Raw genomic sequence first — 19,340 nt, 5'->3', positions numbered from 1 at the left:
TGTCTTTACCATCCTGGTGGGAGTCTTCTCTCATGTCCCTGCATGGGGAGCTGGAGCTGACAGAAGGAGCTCACCCACTCTCCTCAGATTCGAACCACCAACATGTTGGTCAGCAGTCTTGCCAGCACAAGGGTTTAACCCATTGCACCACCAGGGGCTCCTAATGAGAACTAAGTCTAGATTTCTTTAAAGACTGACAAAAGGATAAGGAAATAGACAATTGGAATAACAATTCATACCTTTCACTCTTCAATTCCTTAAATTAATGGTGTATTATTGGGACTAGTGCTGAATTCTGAATTCTTATTTTGAGATGTTACCAAGACGCCATCTACACTGCCATTTAATGCAGTTGAAACTCATATAATATAGACTCATATAATGCAGTTCAACTGCATTCTATTACACTGACCATATAGTATTATATGGCAGTGTAAATGGGGTCTAAGGAAATTAGGTGCATGGAAATATGTCTATTTGCTTTGGAGCCAGCTCTGTTTATACAGGCATTGTCAACTAAATGTAGCACTTTTTTTGCATTCCACATTTATTGCACAAACAAGTTCGCTGGCATCCAATTTTATCACCAAATGTAATGGTGTTTACCTTTACACAAATGTTCATTCTGTATCCATCCATAGTGCCATCACATCTTAGCTGTCTCTTCAATATCCTAGTGAAGCTGTATCTTGTTCTCCCTAGTAGACCATACACAGGTCAGAGTTAAAAATAAGGGAGAGGTTTCTCATTCTCTCAGTTATACAGCAAATCTTTGTCCTCCCCTTTAACCCGGTGGTGCAACAGATTAAATTGCTGATCTGCTGAACTTGCTGACCGAAAAGTCAGTGGTTCGAATCCAGGGAACAGGGTGAGCTCCCGCTGTTAGCCCAGCTTCTGCCAACCTAGCACTTCAAAAACATGCAAATGTGTGTAGAGCAATAGGTACCATTCCAGTAAGAAGGTAACACCACTTCATGCAGTCATGCCAGCCACATGACTTTGGAGGTGTCTATGGACAGCACCGACTCTTCAGCTTAGAAATGGAGATGTGCACCAACCGCCAGAGTCGGACACAACTAGACTTAATGGCAGGGGAAAACCTTTTCTCTTTCTTGTCATCTTCTTACACAATATTCCTTCCACTGCAGTCAATTCTTTTTACAGTTAGTAAGTGCATACCGGATTGGGGTTCTTGTGCTAGGACCAGGATGTGATTGGAGGATCCTTTCATCCTTGATTCAGCAGCAATACACTGTGGAGGCTGTGCCTCCACAAAAGCCCAGTGTAAATCTGCCTCAGAATAGACCTGAATCCAACACATTGTCCTCAATCCAGAATCGAGATAGCTCCCAACAGTTGAAAGGAAATATAAATGTGATGTGTCTCCCCTCTATTCTGACGATTAGTTCATATTCTGAACACCAAAACATCAGAATCCATAGCTGATCATTTCAGCGTTTTGCCCACATCTATGCAAGGCATACTCAGAAGTTGTGAGGCCTGTTGGAAACTAGGCAAGTGGGGTTTATATATCTGTGGAATATCCAGGTTGGGAGAAAGAACTCTTGTCTGTTTGAGGCAAATGTGAGTGTTGCAATTGGCCAGCTTGATTAGCATTTAATGGCCTTGAAGATTCAAAGCCTGGCTGCTTCTTGCCTCAAACAGAAAAGAGTTCTTTCTCCCAACCTGGACATTCCACAGATATATAAATCCCACTTATCTAGTTCCCAGCAGATTTCACAACCCCTGAGGATTTCTACCATTGATGTAGGCAAAAACGTCAGGAGAAAAAACTTCTGGAACATGGCCATACAGCCCAGAAAACTCACAGCAACCCATTGATTCTGGCCACGAAAGCCTTCAACAACACAGGTGAGATATTCATTGCTCTTTAGAAAGCCTAGTGAATTCAATAGATAGATTTTGCAAATGGGCTTTGCTGTCCTTCTGAGCATAGATATTTTCATAACTGAAAAAAGAGTGGGCATAAAAAACTCTTTCACACTCAGACCAGTCAGGAGCACTTTATTAATAGCACTCTAAGGGTAAGCCCTCAAGACAGGAAAAGTATACCTTTTCCAAAATCTGCTATCTAAAGCTGACTACTACAAGTCATTTAGTACTTCATGCCAGGTGGGCCCTGCTGCCTCTGTGTGTGTGCAGACTAGCAAGAGTAAGGCAAAGGAAAGAATCCGACCACAGAGGGAGAAAGTGGGAAGGAGGTGGGGTGGAAGAAAAGGAGGGCTGGGGGAGCCATCCAGAGTAGGAGGTGTGGACATCCTCATGGCTGGCTCCCAATTCAGCCTTGGGAGGGGGGAGCATGCCTGCTGAAGATTGGCTGTCGTCACCCCCCAAGAGGCTGCTTTGGACGCTCACAGGGGGTGGTGCTAGACAGCTCAGAGCAGAAACTTTAAACTTTTTTATAGCTCCATCCAGTCGATAGTGCCAGATACAAACACATAACCCTGGGGAGAAGAGGCTTGATTTCCTAGGCAGAGGCGCCCTGGTTTCAAGAGTCAGGTGTTGGCTTTCACTCGGCTTGGCTGGCGTTGGCTCCTATTGGCATCTGTGGCAACTCTCTCCTACATCACACCTCCCACCCCAGCCAGACAGAGAGGAGTGTCTGTTGAGCCATGGTGTCACCTTGCCACAGGAATGCTCTGGGTGCACTACTGCTGGTGTTAGTCCAAGGCTGGTCGCAATCTGTGAGTCAGGAGTACGACTACTACAGCTGGCCCTCAGACAACTTCCAGCATGGTCGCTTTTATACGAAGCAGCCGCAGTGTGTGGACATCCCAGCGGACATGCAGCTCTGCCACAATGTGGGCTACAAGCGCATGCGCCTGCCTAACCTGCTGGAGCACGAATCCATGCCTGAGGTCAAGCAGCAAGCCAGCAGCTGGGTGCCTCTGCTGGCCAAGCGGTGCCACTCGGACACACAGGTTTTCCTCTGCTCCCTGTTTGCACCTGTCTGTCTGGACCGGCCCATCTATCCATGCCGCTCACTTTGCGAGGTGGTGCGTGACTCCTGCGCTCCTGTCATGGAATCCTATGGCTTCCCCTGGCCTGAGATGCTCAACTGCAACAAGTTTCCCTTTGACAATGATTTGTGCATCACAGTGCAATTTGGAAACAGCCAGGCTACGCAGCCACCAGGTAAAAGCATGGGAGGAAGGGAAGGAGGCAGGAAAGAGCTTTCATTAAGAGGTGTTGCTTTGGGCTAGCAATTTTTCATGGTTAGATTTTACAGAAACTTATGCATATTTCAAAACAGTCCTAGAAAATGTTAACTTTTATTTTCGTTTTTTACATTGGCTCCCAGAATCCCCTAGGCCAGTGGTTCTCAACTCCCAGAAGTCCTAACAGCTGGTAAACTGGCTGGGATTTCTGGGAGTTATAGGCCAAAACACCTGGAGACCCACAGGTTGGGAACCACTGCTCTAGGCATTGTGTCCATTGAATGTGGAATTCTGGGAATTATAATCCCCAAAAGGAAAACTGTCCTTGTTCTGCATCAAAATAGGGTGAGATCATCCCTTATCCTTGAGCCCCCGGTGGTGCAGTGGGTTAAAGCCTTGTGCCGGCAGGACTGCTAACTGGCAGGACTTCTAACCGACAAGTCGGTGGTTCAAATCCGGGGAGAGCAGGTGAGCTCCCTCTGTCAGCTCCAGTTTCCCGTGCGGGGACATGAGAGAAGCCTCCCACAAGGATGGTCAAACATCTGGACATCCCCTGGGCAACGTCCTTGCAGATGGCCAATTCTCTCACACCAGAAGCGATTTGCAGTTTCTCAAGTTGCTCCTGACACGAAAAAAAATCCCTTCCCCTGGCAGAAAATACCATTTGATAAACTGCTGCCACTTTATCAAATAAAATGTGCAAGAGCCTTCAAGGTCTTGACCTTTCAATAACTGATGAAGTTGTAGAGGGATAGGACACACATGGCTTGGTTTAGTTCTGGCATTTGATCCTGTGCCCACTCCTAATCTGAGCCCCTTCCGAGAATGGCAGCCACTAAGGAATTTCCAGCCTAGTGTCATCTTTGCTGCCTTGTCAAATCGTAGAACTGGGCAAGCTTTTACCAAAATCTGTCATGAGACATTAAGAAAACCATTTGTCATACTTAGAAAATTATAGTGCAGACTTTCATTCCACTGTTTTCAAATCTGGATATGTTTGTGCTGTTTTCCCACTCTCCACAATTGTTTTCTCAACTCATAGCACCTCCCTTGCTCCCATTTGAGGCTCTCTGTTCAGGTAGAGTCTTTATTAGGGCCATGGGAGCAGTTTCAAGCCAAAATTTCAAATCACAAGTGAGGACACTAATTTGAATAACCAGAGCCAGTTGCAGGCCAAATGTGTGGGAAGACTGAGTATGAGACCAACACATATATGTATAGTTGTAAATGTACAGTATACGTATGTGTGTGTTGTGTATACATACACACACCCCTTTGTATGCAGTCATTAGCCTTTCTTGGCACTCAACCAGGTGGAGGCAGTGTTTGTTCAAAGGAGAAGAAAGGGATTTCAAAGAGATTCAGGGCATGGAGCAAGACACTGACAAAGCTGGAAATAGAAGCCAGACATTCCTGCCTTATCAGTTCATCCTCCTTGTGATAATGAAATGGTCCACTCAGTAGACTGAGTTATTGCTTTACATTTTGCACACAGTATATGATAGGACTTGAAAGCACATACATACACACATGCATATATAATGGGATAGGCAACTTGTAACCATCTAATGGACTGTGATTCCTATCAGTCTTTTCAGCATGTTGGGATTGCAATCCCGCAACAGCAGAAAATGAATACATAGCACCCCTTTGGTACATGGGTGCCTTGTTTAACATGCACATGGTAGTGGTGGGAATCAACATTTTTGATTATATATTTAAGAATTCAACTCTATATCTTGACAAACATGAGCTTCCATTGATAGGTTGGCATCCTGGTCCTCTTGTAGGCCAAGAACATTATTTTGCTCCCTAAATCCCAGTAGCTAAATCCAGTCTCGCTGAATCAATGGATGGATAAACATTTATGTAAGTTCCTTTGATTCAGTGGTGTGTGCTATAATTGGAATAAAGATTTCCATTTAGCCTTTCTTGTTTGTTGGTTTGTTTGATCACCAAAGATTTGTAATGTATACAAATCTGCTTACTTACCAGTATTTATTTATTTATGTATTTATTTTATTAAAATAGGTATGTCTCACTCTATATCCAAGGACCCCAGGCAGTGTACAGTAAAAACAGTTTTAAACCATTTAAAACAATAATATTAATTTAAACAGACTAAAAATAAATTAAAACTGGGCCATTTAATTTGTGTTCCATCAATGGAAGTAATACAAGGCACAAGGACATCCATGCCTTGGAGGCTTGCTTGGGGTAAACACTGACAAGGCTTAATATTAAACCCTTAAGAATATAAAAAGGTGTACATGTGATGATTTGGATGACATCATTTAGACCTCAAAGGAGTTAATATTAAGCCATGTCAGTGTTTATCCCAAGCAAGCCTCCAAGGTATGGATGTGCTTGCCCCTTGTATTACTCCCATTGATGAAACACAAATGAAGTACTCCTCAGATCTCATTCCTCAGGTAGAGATGCTTTCCTGCAGATGTTGAGGTATCAGACCATTAAAAGGTTATATTCAGTACCTCGTTTGGACCAGAAGCAGCTTGTGCAATTCCTTCAAAACTGATGTGATGTGACTACAGTACTATTTGGTGTTCCTGTCAGCAATCTAGCTGTTGCATTTTGTACTAAAGCAGCCCACATAAAATATATTGCAGTAATCCAATGGAAAGTTGCCAGTACATGGATAGTCTACCCAAGTTATCCCTGTCCAGAAAAGGCCAGAGTTCGTGAACCAAACACTGTGAGTCATAGAGGCCACCCAGCCTCTAGTAACAGATATGTGCCTGGGTTGCTGTGAGTTTTCCAGGCTGTGTGGCCATGTTCCAGAAGCATTCTCTCCTGACATTTCACCCACATCTATGGCAGGCAACCTCAGGGGTTGTGAGGTCTCAGATCTCACAACCTCTGATGATGCCTGCCATAGATGTGGGCGAAACGTCAGGAGAAAATACTTCTGGAACATGACCATAAAGCCCAGAAAACTCACAGCAACCCAGTGATTCTGGCCATGAAAGCCAACATAGATATGTGCCTATTTCTCAAAGGACATGCTAGCCAAACCAGGTGAGGCAGCATAAATTCCTAGACTCAAGAACCACCTTATCACAGAGCTTTCATCTGACTGGTATTCAGCTTCAGTTTATTGACCTTCCCTCTAGTCTATTACAGGATTCAGGCACTGGATGAGCAGCTGCACAGTACCAGTTGACCCTGGGAACACGAAATAGAGCCTGTGAATGGAACGTAAAGTTCTAATGAGCTCACCCAAATAATGTGCACAGGAACCAGAAGTAGCAGCACAAACAGCACCACTCAATATAGGCATTGGAATCAAGAGCCTTCAAGCTTTTACCTTTTACTAAACAGCCAACATTTTACACATTAAACGCAATCCATTGCAGTTGCCTTCATATGCAGCTTGCTGTGTCCTATCTCCTAGTATACCCTACTGGTTTAGTCTCCAAACTGTAAGAGATATTACAGGAACTTAACAGAAGGAAGTAAAAGCTAAAACAGCAAAAGATCTCAAAAATGGGGAAACCTTTCTCCTCACCCCCATATGTGATTGTAATGCCTGTCTCAATTAAGCATAGATGAGATAATGTGTTCTGATGGGATTTTTCTGTGTACGCTTTCAAGAAGGTATATTGTGTTCTATTCCTTCTTTAGTGTTTTGTTGTTGTTGTTTTGTGTCTTCAAATTGTTTCCAATGCTTGGCAGCCTTAAGGTGATCCAATCAGAGTTTTCTTGGCAAGATTTATTTGCGGGCAGGGGTTGCCCTTGCTTTCACCTGAACATTATTCAGCAGTGGAGCTCTCTGCCCCGGACTGTGGTGGAGGCTTCTTCTTTGGAGGCTTTTAAGCAGAGGCTGGGTGGCCATTTGTTGGGTGTGCTTTAAATGTGATTTCCTGCTTATTGGCAGGGAGTTGGACTGGATGGCCCATGAGGTCTCTTCCAACTCTATGATTCTATTATTCCTCTGAGACGCAGAGGGTATGTCAAAGTCACTAGGTTTCAATGGCTAAGCAAGAATTTGAAACGTGGTTTTCATAGTCATAATCCAATGCTCAAACCACATGTTGTGTTTATATGTGGTTTGCAATTGACATAATTTCTCCATTGCAAAACAGTTCACTATCCCATCAGTTGGGACCAATTAGTTTTATTCATCAGTCTTTTTCATGCTTACCCATAAAGAAGAAGGTGTTTGCTGTTGGATTGTGTGAGAGCAAAGGGTAGTGTAACTGATGGGGTCTGTGAGTTTGAAATACTAATGAAGCAGTGTCCTAATGAAACACAGTGTTCAAGTTTCTCAAACCCAGGATGTAACTTTAATTCAAAACTGAAATATAGAATTATCTTTTAGCTCATTATAGTACACACATTATACTGCCCAATCTGGCGTAACTAGGAACAGAAGTCAAATACAGTAGGAACTTGGTTAACCAGAACTCAAGCAACTGGAACTCTCAAGCAACCTGCAAAAAAAATTGAACAAATAATACTGCATTCACAAAATTGTTTTAGTAATACAATAAAACTGTGTTACAATATGTTTTTATTTAGTATTCATCTCAATTTGCTTTTTATTACTTTGTTTCAGTATAAATATCAAGGCAATACAGTACAGCTTTTTCTTCTCATTAGTTCCATCATTCGTTTTTGGTTGATGATGGTGTCAATAGCAATTGATGTTTTGCTAGTCTGCCTGTCACCAATGATCAATTCACGTTGGCCACGGCCAGTTGGTACCAAGCTGTCTACAGCCTTGATGCCGGTTTGCATGGGTTTGCGTACAGAGATTCTAGGAATGATCCCTGGTGCTTTCAGACCAACTCTTCTGCGTGTCTTGGAAGCAATTGGGCCCTTTCCATCAATGGCATTACCCAGTGCATCTACAACACGTCCCAGGAGTTCTTCACCAACTGGCACATCCACAATAGCACCTGTCCTTTTCACAATGTCACCTTCTTTAATCAATCTGTCGTTGCCAAACATGACAACACCAACGTTGTCGGGCTCCAAACTCAAGGCAATACAGGGGACATGATATAATATGGGGTATAGTATTTATAGACCGATCAGCCTGCTTTCCATCCCAGGGAAACTGTACACACAATTCCTTTGCAAGAAGTTGACAATGGAATTGGAAGCAAATAAAACTTTCTCAGATGCACAGGAAACCTCAGGAAAAACTCATCCACCATGGATCAGAGCTTAATTCTCCTACATCTAGCGGAGAAATACCATAAAATACTGAAAGGTAAATTTTTCGTTGCCTTCATGGATTTAAAAGCAGCATTTGATTCTGTCTCCAGACCTAGATTATGGTCTAAGCTAGATAGGTGTCTAACTGACAGAAGACTACTCTTCCTCATCAAAGAACTATACAGGGACAGTCATTTACAGGTTAGATGTGGTCCTCAGGGCCAAATTTCTAAGACAATTCAAATGATCAGGGGGGTCAGGAAGGGTTGTATCTTAGCTCCGACCCTGTATAACATATTCTTAAATGACCTAGAAGAAATCATGATGGATCCTCAAGGACATCTTCCCAGTTTGGGCACGAGGAGAGTCCCCATTCTGCTTTATGCAGATGACACAGCCATCCTGTCCAGATCCAGACCAGGGCTCCTACATCAACGCAAAATATTTACAGACTATTGTAAAACAAATGAGCTAATTATCAATCTTAGCAAATGAAAAGTCCTTGTTTTTGAACGCAAATACACAAAATACAAATGGTCTACTGGAAAATTCCCTTTAGAGCAGATAAAAAGGTTCCAGTACCTGGGACTGACTTTCCACCATACATTATCATGGAAAGAACATAGAGAAACTGTGACCCACAAAGCTACGGCTAGCCGAGTTGCCATACTAAGATTTTACTACACAAAAGGAGGACAACACGTCCCCTTGGCATTAAAAATTTTCAATGCAGGATAGGACTACCCATTTCACCACCCATTACCTCCTCCCTTACCCACTTACCTCGACCTTCCCACCCCAACCTTTCCTTTAGATAGGTCAATGTATTAATGGAAAAAAAATTCTTTTAATAAAGATTACATTTCAAAAAAAAAATGTTCAATGCTAAAATTGCTTTGAAATTCCTCTTCGATGCCGCCATTTGGTGGGAAAAAATGGACGTAAATTTAGACCGAGTCCAAGCAAGGTTTATAAGAGAACTGCTAAATGTGTCGTACTGCGTTCCTAACGCAGTCTTGTTACTTGACACTGGCGAAAGTCCACTAAGCACAAGGGCCTGGAAATCGGGAACAGGCCTATCACATTTCATCCCATTTGAAACCACTCAACCCCCTCTGGGCAAGGAGGGCCAATTGGAAAGCGACCTCAATTGGTCCATCAGCGTCCCTTTTGATGCACCTTGGTTTCAAAACAGCACAGAAATTACTGAAGCAATGGATGAGGGATATTGCCCTGGGAGAGCTCAGAGCTCGCTCAAATTCACCATGTTCCCCTAGGGTCTTGAATTTACCATACACCGAGCCATTTAAGTAATGTAATTATCTTGAGAGTCTCACAGTGTCTAATTACCAAAGACTCTTCACAAAAGGGAGACTAAATGTACTTCCATCAGAGCTGCTGAATGGCAGACTATCTGGTATCCCCTACTCCCAAAAATTATGCCCATGCGGTGGAAATGAAATAGAATCATTAGAACACATCTTGTTGCAGTGCCGCTATTACTCAGCCCAACGAGGTCAACTCATTCACCCAATCGTGATTCGATTGTCTGACCATGCCCCGCAAGGGAAGGTCAGATATCTGATGGAGGATAAGCACCATGAGGTGACCCTCACAGTGGCAAAGTTCCTTGCAGTGGCAGCAAGGCTGAAAAAGAGCCTAGTCTCCGATCAGGGTATTACCTGACTTTATAGTTTGTGTTTGTTAAGCAATTTCCCCGCTTTTACTGTTCTGTAAACTCTTGTATGTTATTCACTTAACAGCTGTGGGTCCATGGACCGTAATAAAGTTATGTATGTATGTATAGTATTAGTTAGACCTATTTTTAATAGTAACTCTCAAGCAACCAGAAGCTATTATTATCTGGCACCTACCAATCCTCCTGGGTGCTGGTTGACTGAGAGTCTACTGTATTTTTAACATTGGCATACAAACTGGAATTTTTGTATGGTTACCTTGACCTGCAGGAGTGAGAAAGGAGCTACTGAAATGTCAGAAATACAACCAGCTAAAATCATTTTTGCTCTTTTTATCTCTCTTGTTTTTTCCCTGTTCTACTTTCTCTTTCTTTCATCTTCTCCACCAAATAGAAGTTTGGTGATGTTACCAACTGAACCCATCCTTAGGGTAACTGAAGCTTAACAAACTATAGATCCGTGGCCATGTGAGTCCCTTTAGGCAGTATAGACAAGTTTGAAAGACTTCTAGGGGAACATTTAATCAGTCTGGGTAGCTCCAGTAGTAGGAAGGGAATTTCTGGCCTTCCAAATACTGAAGTAATGCAATTACTTTTGTTATCAGGTATGCTGGCTAGGGCTCATGGGAGTTAGTGTCCAAAAACATCTACTCTAGTCAGAGGTCATACTATACATAGCTTCAGCTCCATAGAGAAGACTAATTCTGAGGTTTATTGATAGCTGCTATAGCTATCCGACTCTGGGGGTTGGTGCTCATCTCCATTTCTAAGACGAAGAGCCGGCATTTTCCGTAGACACCTCCAAGGCCATGTGGCCAGCATTACTGCATGGAGTGCCATTACCTTCCCCTCGGAGCGGTACCTATTGATCTACTCACATGTGCATGTTTTCGAACTAAGTTGGCAGAAGTTAGGGCTAACAGTGGGAGCTGACCCCACTCCCTGGTTTCGAACTGCCAACCTTTCAAGCAGAAAGTTCAGCAGCTTAGCAGTTTAACCGGCTGCGCCACCAGGGACTCCAAGCCATAGCATTACAGTATTTAGCCTGTACAAACAGTGGTGTACTACGTGGGTGCAAGCGGTGCAAACTGCATTGGATGACACCATCATAGGAGATTAGGACAAAATGGCTCTAAAAAACTGTGTACATTTTTAATTAAAATATATTCCTTTAGTTGGATATAGGTACAAAACCATTTTTCATAAGCCCAACTTACATGTACTGTATCAATATACCTAAAAGATTAAAACTCTATGCTGATTTACCTTTTGAACCTTCTAATGCACATGCACTCCAGTTACAACTGTCATAATTACCCATTTACAATGATGCTTCAAATGATGTGGGTTCACCTGCATGCACAACAAGTACACACTGTTGTTTTTGTTGCTGTAGCGTGTATGACAGTAATTGATTTTGTCATATTTGCTGGTGTTTTAGCTGCAATATTGTGGTATGGCACTATGTGGGAGGTAGTTAATGGAGGTGACACCATGTCATCCCCATGACTAGGGTTTGACACACAAACCCTAGTGATGCCAATGTATACAAGGGAGCTCCCTCCAGCCACCCTAGACTACTATGATGTTTTTGTCCTTGATTCTGTCTGTACAGAGCCTTTATTAGCCAGATTGTTTTATCCTGCACAACAATACACCTTAATTTTCTTAGATTCCACCATGCTTTCTTTTACCATACTCAAATATGGTAAATTTGAATGGAAATGTACCTAGCTGAAGTAGGACTTGTGACTTATATAAAAGGGAGCAGAGAAAGTTCAGTCACACAAGAAATTAGCATTTCCCCCTTTGATTGTGAGTTCCTGCATTTCAGGAATTGGATTGGATAATTCTTGTGGTCTCTTCTAACTCTATGATTCTCTAAAATGAAGTTTCACCCAATTGTTCAAAAGCCTTTCTAACATGGATTACAGGATTTCTGATTAGATGAGCCAAACTTCTAAACTTTCTATTAGGTTTAGGATTCTTCATTACAAGTGAAAAGAAGTTCATGACAATATTCAGAAATCTAAGATTGGGGATAACCTTCATCATGGTGGGTTGGACATAAGAGTTTACAAAGCAAAGTGGGTTGATTGTGGGAAGCTGAAAGGCAAAGATGCACAAGACATTCCAGGGTTTTGATGCACTTTTTCCTACCTTGCAGTGTCAAAGATCTGCACCCAGTGTGAGATGGAGCACAAAGCTGATGGCATAATGGAGCAGATGTGTTCCAGTGACTTTGGTAAGCCATTAATGCAAAACAGATTGGAGAATCACGCAGTCTTCCTGATGTTGTTAGACCACAATGTCCAATATCCCTTTAAATTATTGGCTATGATGGCTTAGGTCTGCTAGGACTTGCAATCCAGCAACATCTGGAGGTGCATGTCTCCTACCCCTGATTCAAAGAAACTAGGATTTGGGAAGCTATATATATATTAGTTGTTCACATAACTGCTTTTTGAAATGTACCACCTATTTGTTGCTCCCATTTCCCCATTATATACGGTGTCCCTTATATGAAATGGCAAAATTCGGTTTCCCTTTTGAATTGTTGGTGGAGGGGGAAATTTTTTGGATGGTGGAATCCATGGATACAGAGGGCCAACTATACTAATAATCTATATATGAGGTACTTTTTCCAAAAATTAACACTCGAGTCTTCTTTCCAGCCTAAAGGATATTTTCTGATAACTAATTTCTCCATTGCAAAACAGCTCACTATCCCATCAGTTGGGATGAGTTAGTTTTATTCATCAGTCTTTTTCATCTGATTTTTGGGGTGCTGCTCATGTGGGATTTTTCCTCTATGAATGGTCTATTCTGAGCCACCCTTCAAGTTCTACTTACATGGAAAGTCTGAGGATGACTCAGATGATAAACAGACACAACTGTAGTAGGCTACATGCTGCTCAATTTAAGAAAATCATTGCCAGCTGGAACTATCTCCATTGACCTAGTTCACATTTCTTTGTATGACCACTACACCACCACCACCACCTGATGTGGCTAGAAGAAGGCTTGACCACATCTTGGTCCTGTTCCCTGTGCTTCGTAGAGCAAGGAGAAATCCTGAACATCCTGCACCTAATATGGATACACTCCCTAGTAAAACTGTGATGGATTTTATAAATGACCCAAAGCTTAATAGCTAGTAGTTTGGCCTTGAGGCAAAAAAAAACCCAATCATTCATGTATACAATAGCAATCAAAAGCAAGTCAAGGAGGATTAACTACCACACATCACTCCATTCAGTCACAGGGAGAAGAGGCAAGCCAAGGGTGCATTTACACTGTAGAATTAATGTAGATTGACACAACTTTAATTGCCATGGCTCAATGGTATGGAATCCTGGGAGTTGTAGTTTGGTGAGGCACCACACTATTTCGCAGGTGAAGCTAAAGACCTTGTAAAGCTACAACTCCCATGATTCCATAGCATTAAGATTTGGTTATTAAAGTAGTGTTAAACTGTATGAGTTGCAGTGCAGATGAACTCTAAGTTTGTTTATTTATGTATTTACTATTTTTATGCCCTGCCCTTCTCACCCCGAAGGGGACTCAGAGCAACTTACAAACTACAGCAAACATTCAATGCCACATCATACACATAACAATAAACATTGTGCCACCCTTGTGCCAGCTGGACTGCTGACCTAAAGGTTGGGTTGCTGTCCTGAAGGTTGCCGATTCAAATCTGCGAGATGGGGTGAGCTCCGGTTTGTCAGCTCTAGTTTGCGGGGACATGAGAAAGGCCTTCCCAGCAGATGGTAACACATCCGGGCGTCCCCTGGGCAACGTCTCTGTAGACTTTCAATTCTCTCACACCAGAAGCGACTTGCAGTATGTTCTCAAGTCGCTTCTGACACAATAAAAAACCATATTGAATTATAAAACAGTTAAAATGTACAAACAATTAAAACATATAAATACAATAAACAACTTAAAAATTAAAATTGTAAACAACTGCCCTATGACACTATCACTGCCAATTGTTTCTTTTGCCTTCTGTCTTTGTTACTAGGGCTAAGCTCTCAAAATCAAATAAACCTATAGCTCCTTCCCTGTGAACCCATCTCGTTCTTCCTTTCACCCCATTCAAGTATTATGTAAGTCGCTAATATTACCCATTATTCATTTCTCCTCCACAGTGGTTAAGTTGCGCATCAAGGAAATCAAGAAGGAGAATGGTGAGAGACGACTGGTGGCTGCTCAGAAGAAGAAAAAGCTACTCAAAGTGGGACCATTGAAACGCAAGGATACCAAGAAGTTAGTGTTGCATATGAAGAATGCAGGTGCCTGCCCTTGCCCACAGCTTGATGACCTCAGTGGTAGTTTCCTAGTGATGGGTCGCAAGGTGGGTGGGAGGTTGCTGGTCTTGGCTATTTATCGCTGGGAGAAGAAGAACAAAGAGATGAAGTTTGCTGTCAAATTCATGTTTTCCTACCCCTGTTCCATGCACTACCCGTTCTTCTATGGAGCTGATCCCCACTGAGCTCCCCATTCATGCTGAGATCCTTGCTCACTCTTCTTCAGAATACCCTCTACAGTCCCTTTCTTTATAATGGTAGACTAACACCAAATCACACACCTTGGGAATTGCAAGGATCCTTTCTTTCATAGATCATATTCCATTTAGTTCCAAATCTTCATAAAGGCTTCATATCCATCAGCAGAAACTCTCAACACATCTTCACTGGAAAATATTAGTCCTCTTACCAACACTAAGCAGCAACTCATCAAGATATCTTCTTCCCAGTAATGACTTGTTAGCCTTAACTGGAATATTTAAAGAAAACAACACCACCCTCTAGTCTACATTTCTACCAAGAAAAGTGTCTTAACATTTATGAACATTTTGAGTTGAGAAATCCTGTTTTGATAATGTTTGCAATCTTTTAAACCCGCTAAGTATAGATGCCCAGCTCCATAACAGTGGCTTTCCCACCCTCTGATTGTAAACTGCAGATTCCAGCATTGTAATAGGAACCACAATATCCAATTTGCATTTCATTGGGCTGACAGACCCCAGTTGTATTATTTCCTCCTTCCAACTCCTATCTGTCTACTCCACATGTTTCCAAGTCATGTAGAACAAAGGTGGACAGAAAGTAGATCTAATCTGCTGATATATGTTTGGGTGATTTGCAGTAGATTGGCAAGAGTTTCTAACTCCCAATTGTTTTGCAACAACAATGACAAAATGACTTTTTCCCCACCTAAATAAAGCATTGAAACAAAAATAGCACTGGGTAATCAGTAGTAGATTATGTGAGGCCAGATGAAAAATAATTTTTTCAGTGATAAATATATAACATTTGCATCTCACTTGAGGTTCTGGGGAGAAGATTACCCACAAATTAGATCCTAAAGGATTAAAATATGCCCATTCCTGATAAAATATGTAAAGTGCAGGTTAGGCAGATCCTATTTTACATTACTTTGTTGGAGGGAAACTATTCTTTAGTCATTAACACTCTTGGATTCTCGCTTCTTCTTGCTAGCGATCCTTATCCTCTGCCTCCCACTGTCATTGTCACTGGGTTGATTTTTGCAAGCACCTTTCAAGGAAGAATTCTGTAGCACCTTTAAGCACTGCGTGTAAAATCAAACAAGGTGTGAGGTTGCACTTGGGACTGCTCCCAAGGCAAACACTCGTCCAGGTGCAGCCATCGTGCCACCCAGCCAGAGATCAGAATAGCCCATGGCCGTAAGTAATTTCAGAAGGTAAGAGCACCTGATGGCACAGTGGGTTAAACCCTTGTGCCTGCAGGACTGATGACTTGAAGGTTGGGTTGCTGACCTGAAGGTTGTTGGTTCGAATCCAACTCAGGGAGAGCGCGGATAAGCTCCTCTATCAGATCCATGCGGACATGAGAGAAGCCTCCCACAAGGGCGGTAAAAACATCAAAACATCCAGGTGTCCCCTGGGCAACATCCTTGCAGACTGCCAATTCTCTCACACCAGAAGTGACTTGCAGTTTCTCAAATCGTTCCTGACACACACAAAAAATTGGAGAAGGTTTCAGTAGCCACTTCACTAGATAAACCAATTTACAAGGATGTAACTGAAATTGACCTATTAGTCCTTTTTGTTAATTGCATCTCCCCTTTTACAACCCTCATCTCCTCATTTACTAGGTTACATTTGATATATGACAACTCAAGTGTATGAGCAGAGCCAGACTACAAGAATAAGTCCGTCTTGTGTGCATAGCAGTGAGGGTGCCAAACCACCAACTGGGCCTGCTGGGTATCTGTATCCACCACGCAGGATGCCAGACCACCAACTGAGCCCAGTGGATGGCAAACAGAGTGTGTATGTGTCTTCTGCGGACCCTTCCATCTGGCATATTTCCAGGTTTTTGAGTGCTGGGATCAGCTGGCACACAATCTTGGAATTAATAATTACAGAATCAGCACTGCCAATGGTGGAGCGGATGGGGGCAGGGAGAACTGCCCAACACAAAGCAAGCTGTGAGGATCGATCCTGACTTTGCACTGGAACTCATTCCCAGCTAAATTTTGCTGGAGGAATTTGGATTAGGGAGCCTTCAAAAACATCTCTTTCACTCATTAATCCATGACTTTCAGATGTTCTGTTTTCACTACCTGGCACCATATACTGTACAGAATGTATCGTTGCAGCCGGAGACTAGAATTCATGGTCCTTGGCTACAATTGCATATCATGACTCAGTTTCCCTTGCATAATACTCAGCTCCAGTTCTTTCAAACTATATTCACTTTAGCGGAATGAATTTATAATCATAAGTGCAAAGATGATTTATCATAGGTGCTAGCAATGGTGGGGCACAAGCAATAGATAGGTTCTGAAAAGAAGGGGGTAAATCTTGAGATATCTTCCAGAATGCCTCTTTCTTAAACAGAAAGCCCACATTAAAAAAAAAGTAATCCAATTCTACTTCTCCTGAAATATTCCCCATAGCTCAAATATACTTTGTCCTCCAGATTTTACCTTTTTTTTTCTTTCCTGTCAAGCACCGAGTCAAAGTTTGATCCTCTTTTTGTATATTTATACAACCCAAGCATAAACACAGACTAAAACTTGAAAGGAAACAACTCTCAAGGACATGCCCATGACTTCAGTGGTGTTAAAGGAAGTCATACCCCATCTAATGCCTATGGTTTCTCTATCAGTCATTTCACATTAGTTAATTACTAATTAATGCCCCCGGTGGCGCAACATGTTAAGGCGCTGAGCTACTGAACCTGTGGACTAAAAGGTCACAGGTTTGAATCGGGAGAGCAGAGTGAGCACTTTCTGTTAGCCCCAGCTTCTGCCAACCTAGCAGTTCAAAAACATGCAAATGTGAGTAGATCAACAGCTACTGCTCTGGCGGGAAGGTAACAGCGCTCCATGCAATCATGCCGACCACATGACCTTGGAGGTGTCTACGGACAATGCCGGCTCTTCGGCTTAGAAATAAAGATGAGCACCAATCCCCAGAGGTGGACACAACTCGACTTAATGTCAGGGGAAAACCTTTACCTTTACCTAATCTCACCCAATTTTACTGAGATCACTTGCTTATTTATTCTACTAGATTTCATCAAGATCTATTGTCTGTTAAGGAGCCCTTAATGGATATTAATTCCTGAATCTTCATGCTCAATTACCCCAGATGTATCTACATCTTGCCCTGGGCATAATCTAAATATAATATTTCTTTCAAAAAAACAAATCTGAGGATCATAAAGAGACAAAACATACTTTCCCACCAAAGTCTCACCATTAGCACAACACAGACATCTGTGTAATACTATCCCGGTATCTTTCCCATCCATAATCTGCAACGTCCAACATAGATGTGTCTGTCTTTAACCTATATAAGAAAAAATTCTTCTATGACTCACAGATTCATTCTAAAAAATCACAAGCATGTATTGTCTTCCGCATGAAAGCTCCAAACATAGGAACTCTGCCCTCATGAGGCCACAATTACACATTTCCTGCAGATTTCGGCTCAGGCACTTATCTCCCATTCTAGTTTTCCTTGTTATCTTGTGAACATCCTTTTAAAATTACTTGTACCCTAGAACTCAATTCTATAAACCAAATCCCTTTTGCCTTTTCAGCAAGGCTAACTCAACATGAATCGGGGTTCACAACTTCAAGCCTGCCCAACTAATGAAGGTGGATAATATATTCAGAGGTTGGGAAATTTACTCATTTGGATCAAAACACTCATTGTAGTCATGCTGGTTGGGGAGTTCTGGTAACTGTAGTCCAAAAAAAATTTTTTCTCCAGGGCCAACACAATTTTTACACCATTTTTGTTCTCATTTTCCAATTTCACCTGGCAACATCCAACCCATCACTGCTCAGCTTCATGAAAACACATAGAAGCCCTTCTGTGTCTTGTAGTGAGAGCATTTCCTACTTCCATGCCTCAAACCACAGAAATGGATTAACTGTGTATTTGCTTTTGCCCAGTCGTGTTGTGCTGCTCAGTTGGAAACAGGTATGGAGGAAAATGCCTACCTTGTTAGTGCTTTCAGATCGCCATAAACATGGTGACTCATGGGACTCATGCTCAGTGCCCAGTAACCTAAAACAAGCAGGGCCTTCTTAACTGAGCAGAATATTCCTAGTTTTTAACAAAATATCAAACTAGGACCATGATCTATTTCAGTTTATTTTCAGACATTAAAGATTAATTTAAGAAATGGACCTTCATCTGCTCTATGTCCAATATCCTTCCAAATAAACAATCCTATAACCCTGGTACTGTTCCCTGTTTATCTCTATTTCAATAATGATGTATTTCTTCAAACCTGCTAATCAAGTGTCTTTCCTTGCCCCATTCCTTGTTTTGCTCATTGTTGCTGTTGTGAGACTACATTTCTGACTAAGGTGAACCCATCACTGGATTCCTTGGCAAGATTTGTAGGAGTTCACCTTTGTCTTCCTCTGAGGCTGAGAGTATGTGACTTGCTCAAGGTCACCAAGGAGGCCAAAAGGGGACTTTAACCTTGGTCTTTCAGTGTCCTAGTCCAATACTCAAAACACAGGTACATCAACTTGGGAATGAATGCATGATATTGTTTTGCATGAAGAAATCTCAGCTTCAGTGCCTGTCATCTGTAGGTGAACTTGGGAAACATACAACTAGATGAAACAATGCACTGATTCGGTATAAGCGTTGTATCGTCCTTAAATTTTGCCACCTCCCATTCTCTGTGTTCTTAACTGCCACAGCTTTTTCCATACCATGAAAGTAAAGTATTAATGTAACATCTGTATGATAGTACCCACTT

At 42.1% G+C, this 19,340-nt stretch overlaps 1 protein-coding gene across 1 annotated transcript; it reads left to right on the top strand.

Annotated features, from left to right (window-relative positions):
* The first annotated feature begins 2,362 nt into the window (after nt 1-2,362).
* Nucleotides 2,363-18,807, top strand: sfrp5 (secreted frizzled related protein 5). Its single transcript, XM_003218462.4, has 3 exons — nt 2,363-3,156; nt 12,224-12,301; nt 14,211-18,807. Exons 1-3 carry the CDS (start codon nt 2,634-2,636, stop codon nt 14,552-14,554), a joined length of 945 nt encoding a protein of 314 aa, XP_003218510.1. The 5' UTR covers nt 2,363-2,633; the 3' UTR covers nt 14,555-18,807.
* Nucleotides 18,808-19,340: the final 533 nt, after the last annotated feature.

The sequence above is a fragment of the Anolis carolinensis genome, chromosome 3 (assembly GCF_035594765.1).
Source record: "Anolis carolinensis isolate JA03-04 chromosome 3, rAnoCar3.1.pri, whole genome shotgun sequence".
NCBI classification, from domain to species: domain Eukaryota; kingdom Metazoa; phylum Chordata; class Lepidosauria; order Squamata; family Dactyloidae; genus Anolis; species Anolis carolinensis.
The sequence above is the reverse complement of the archived record's forward strand: the minus strand, read 5'-3'. Positions and strand labels throughout refer to the sequence as shown.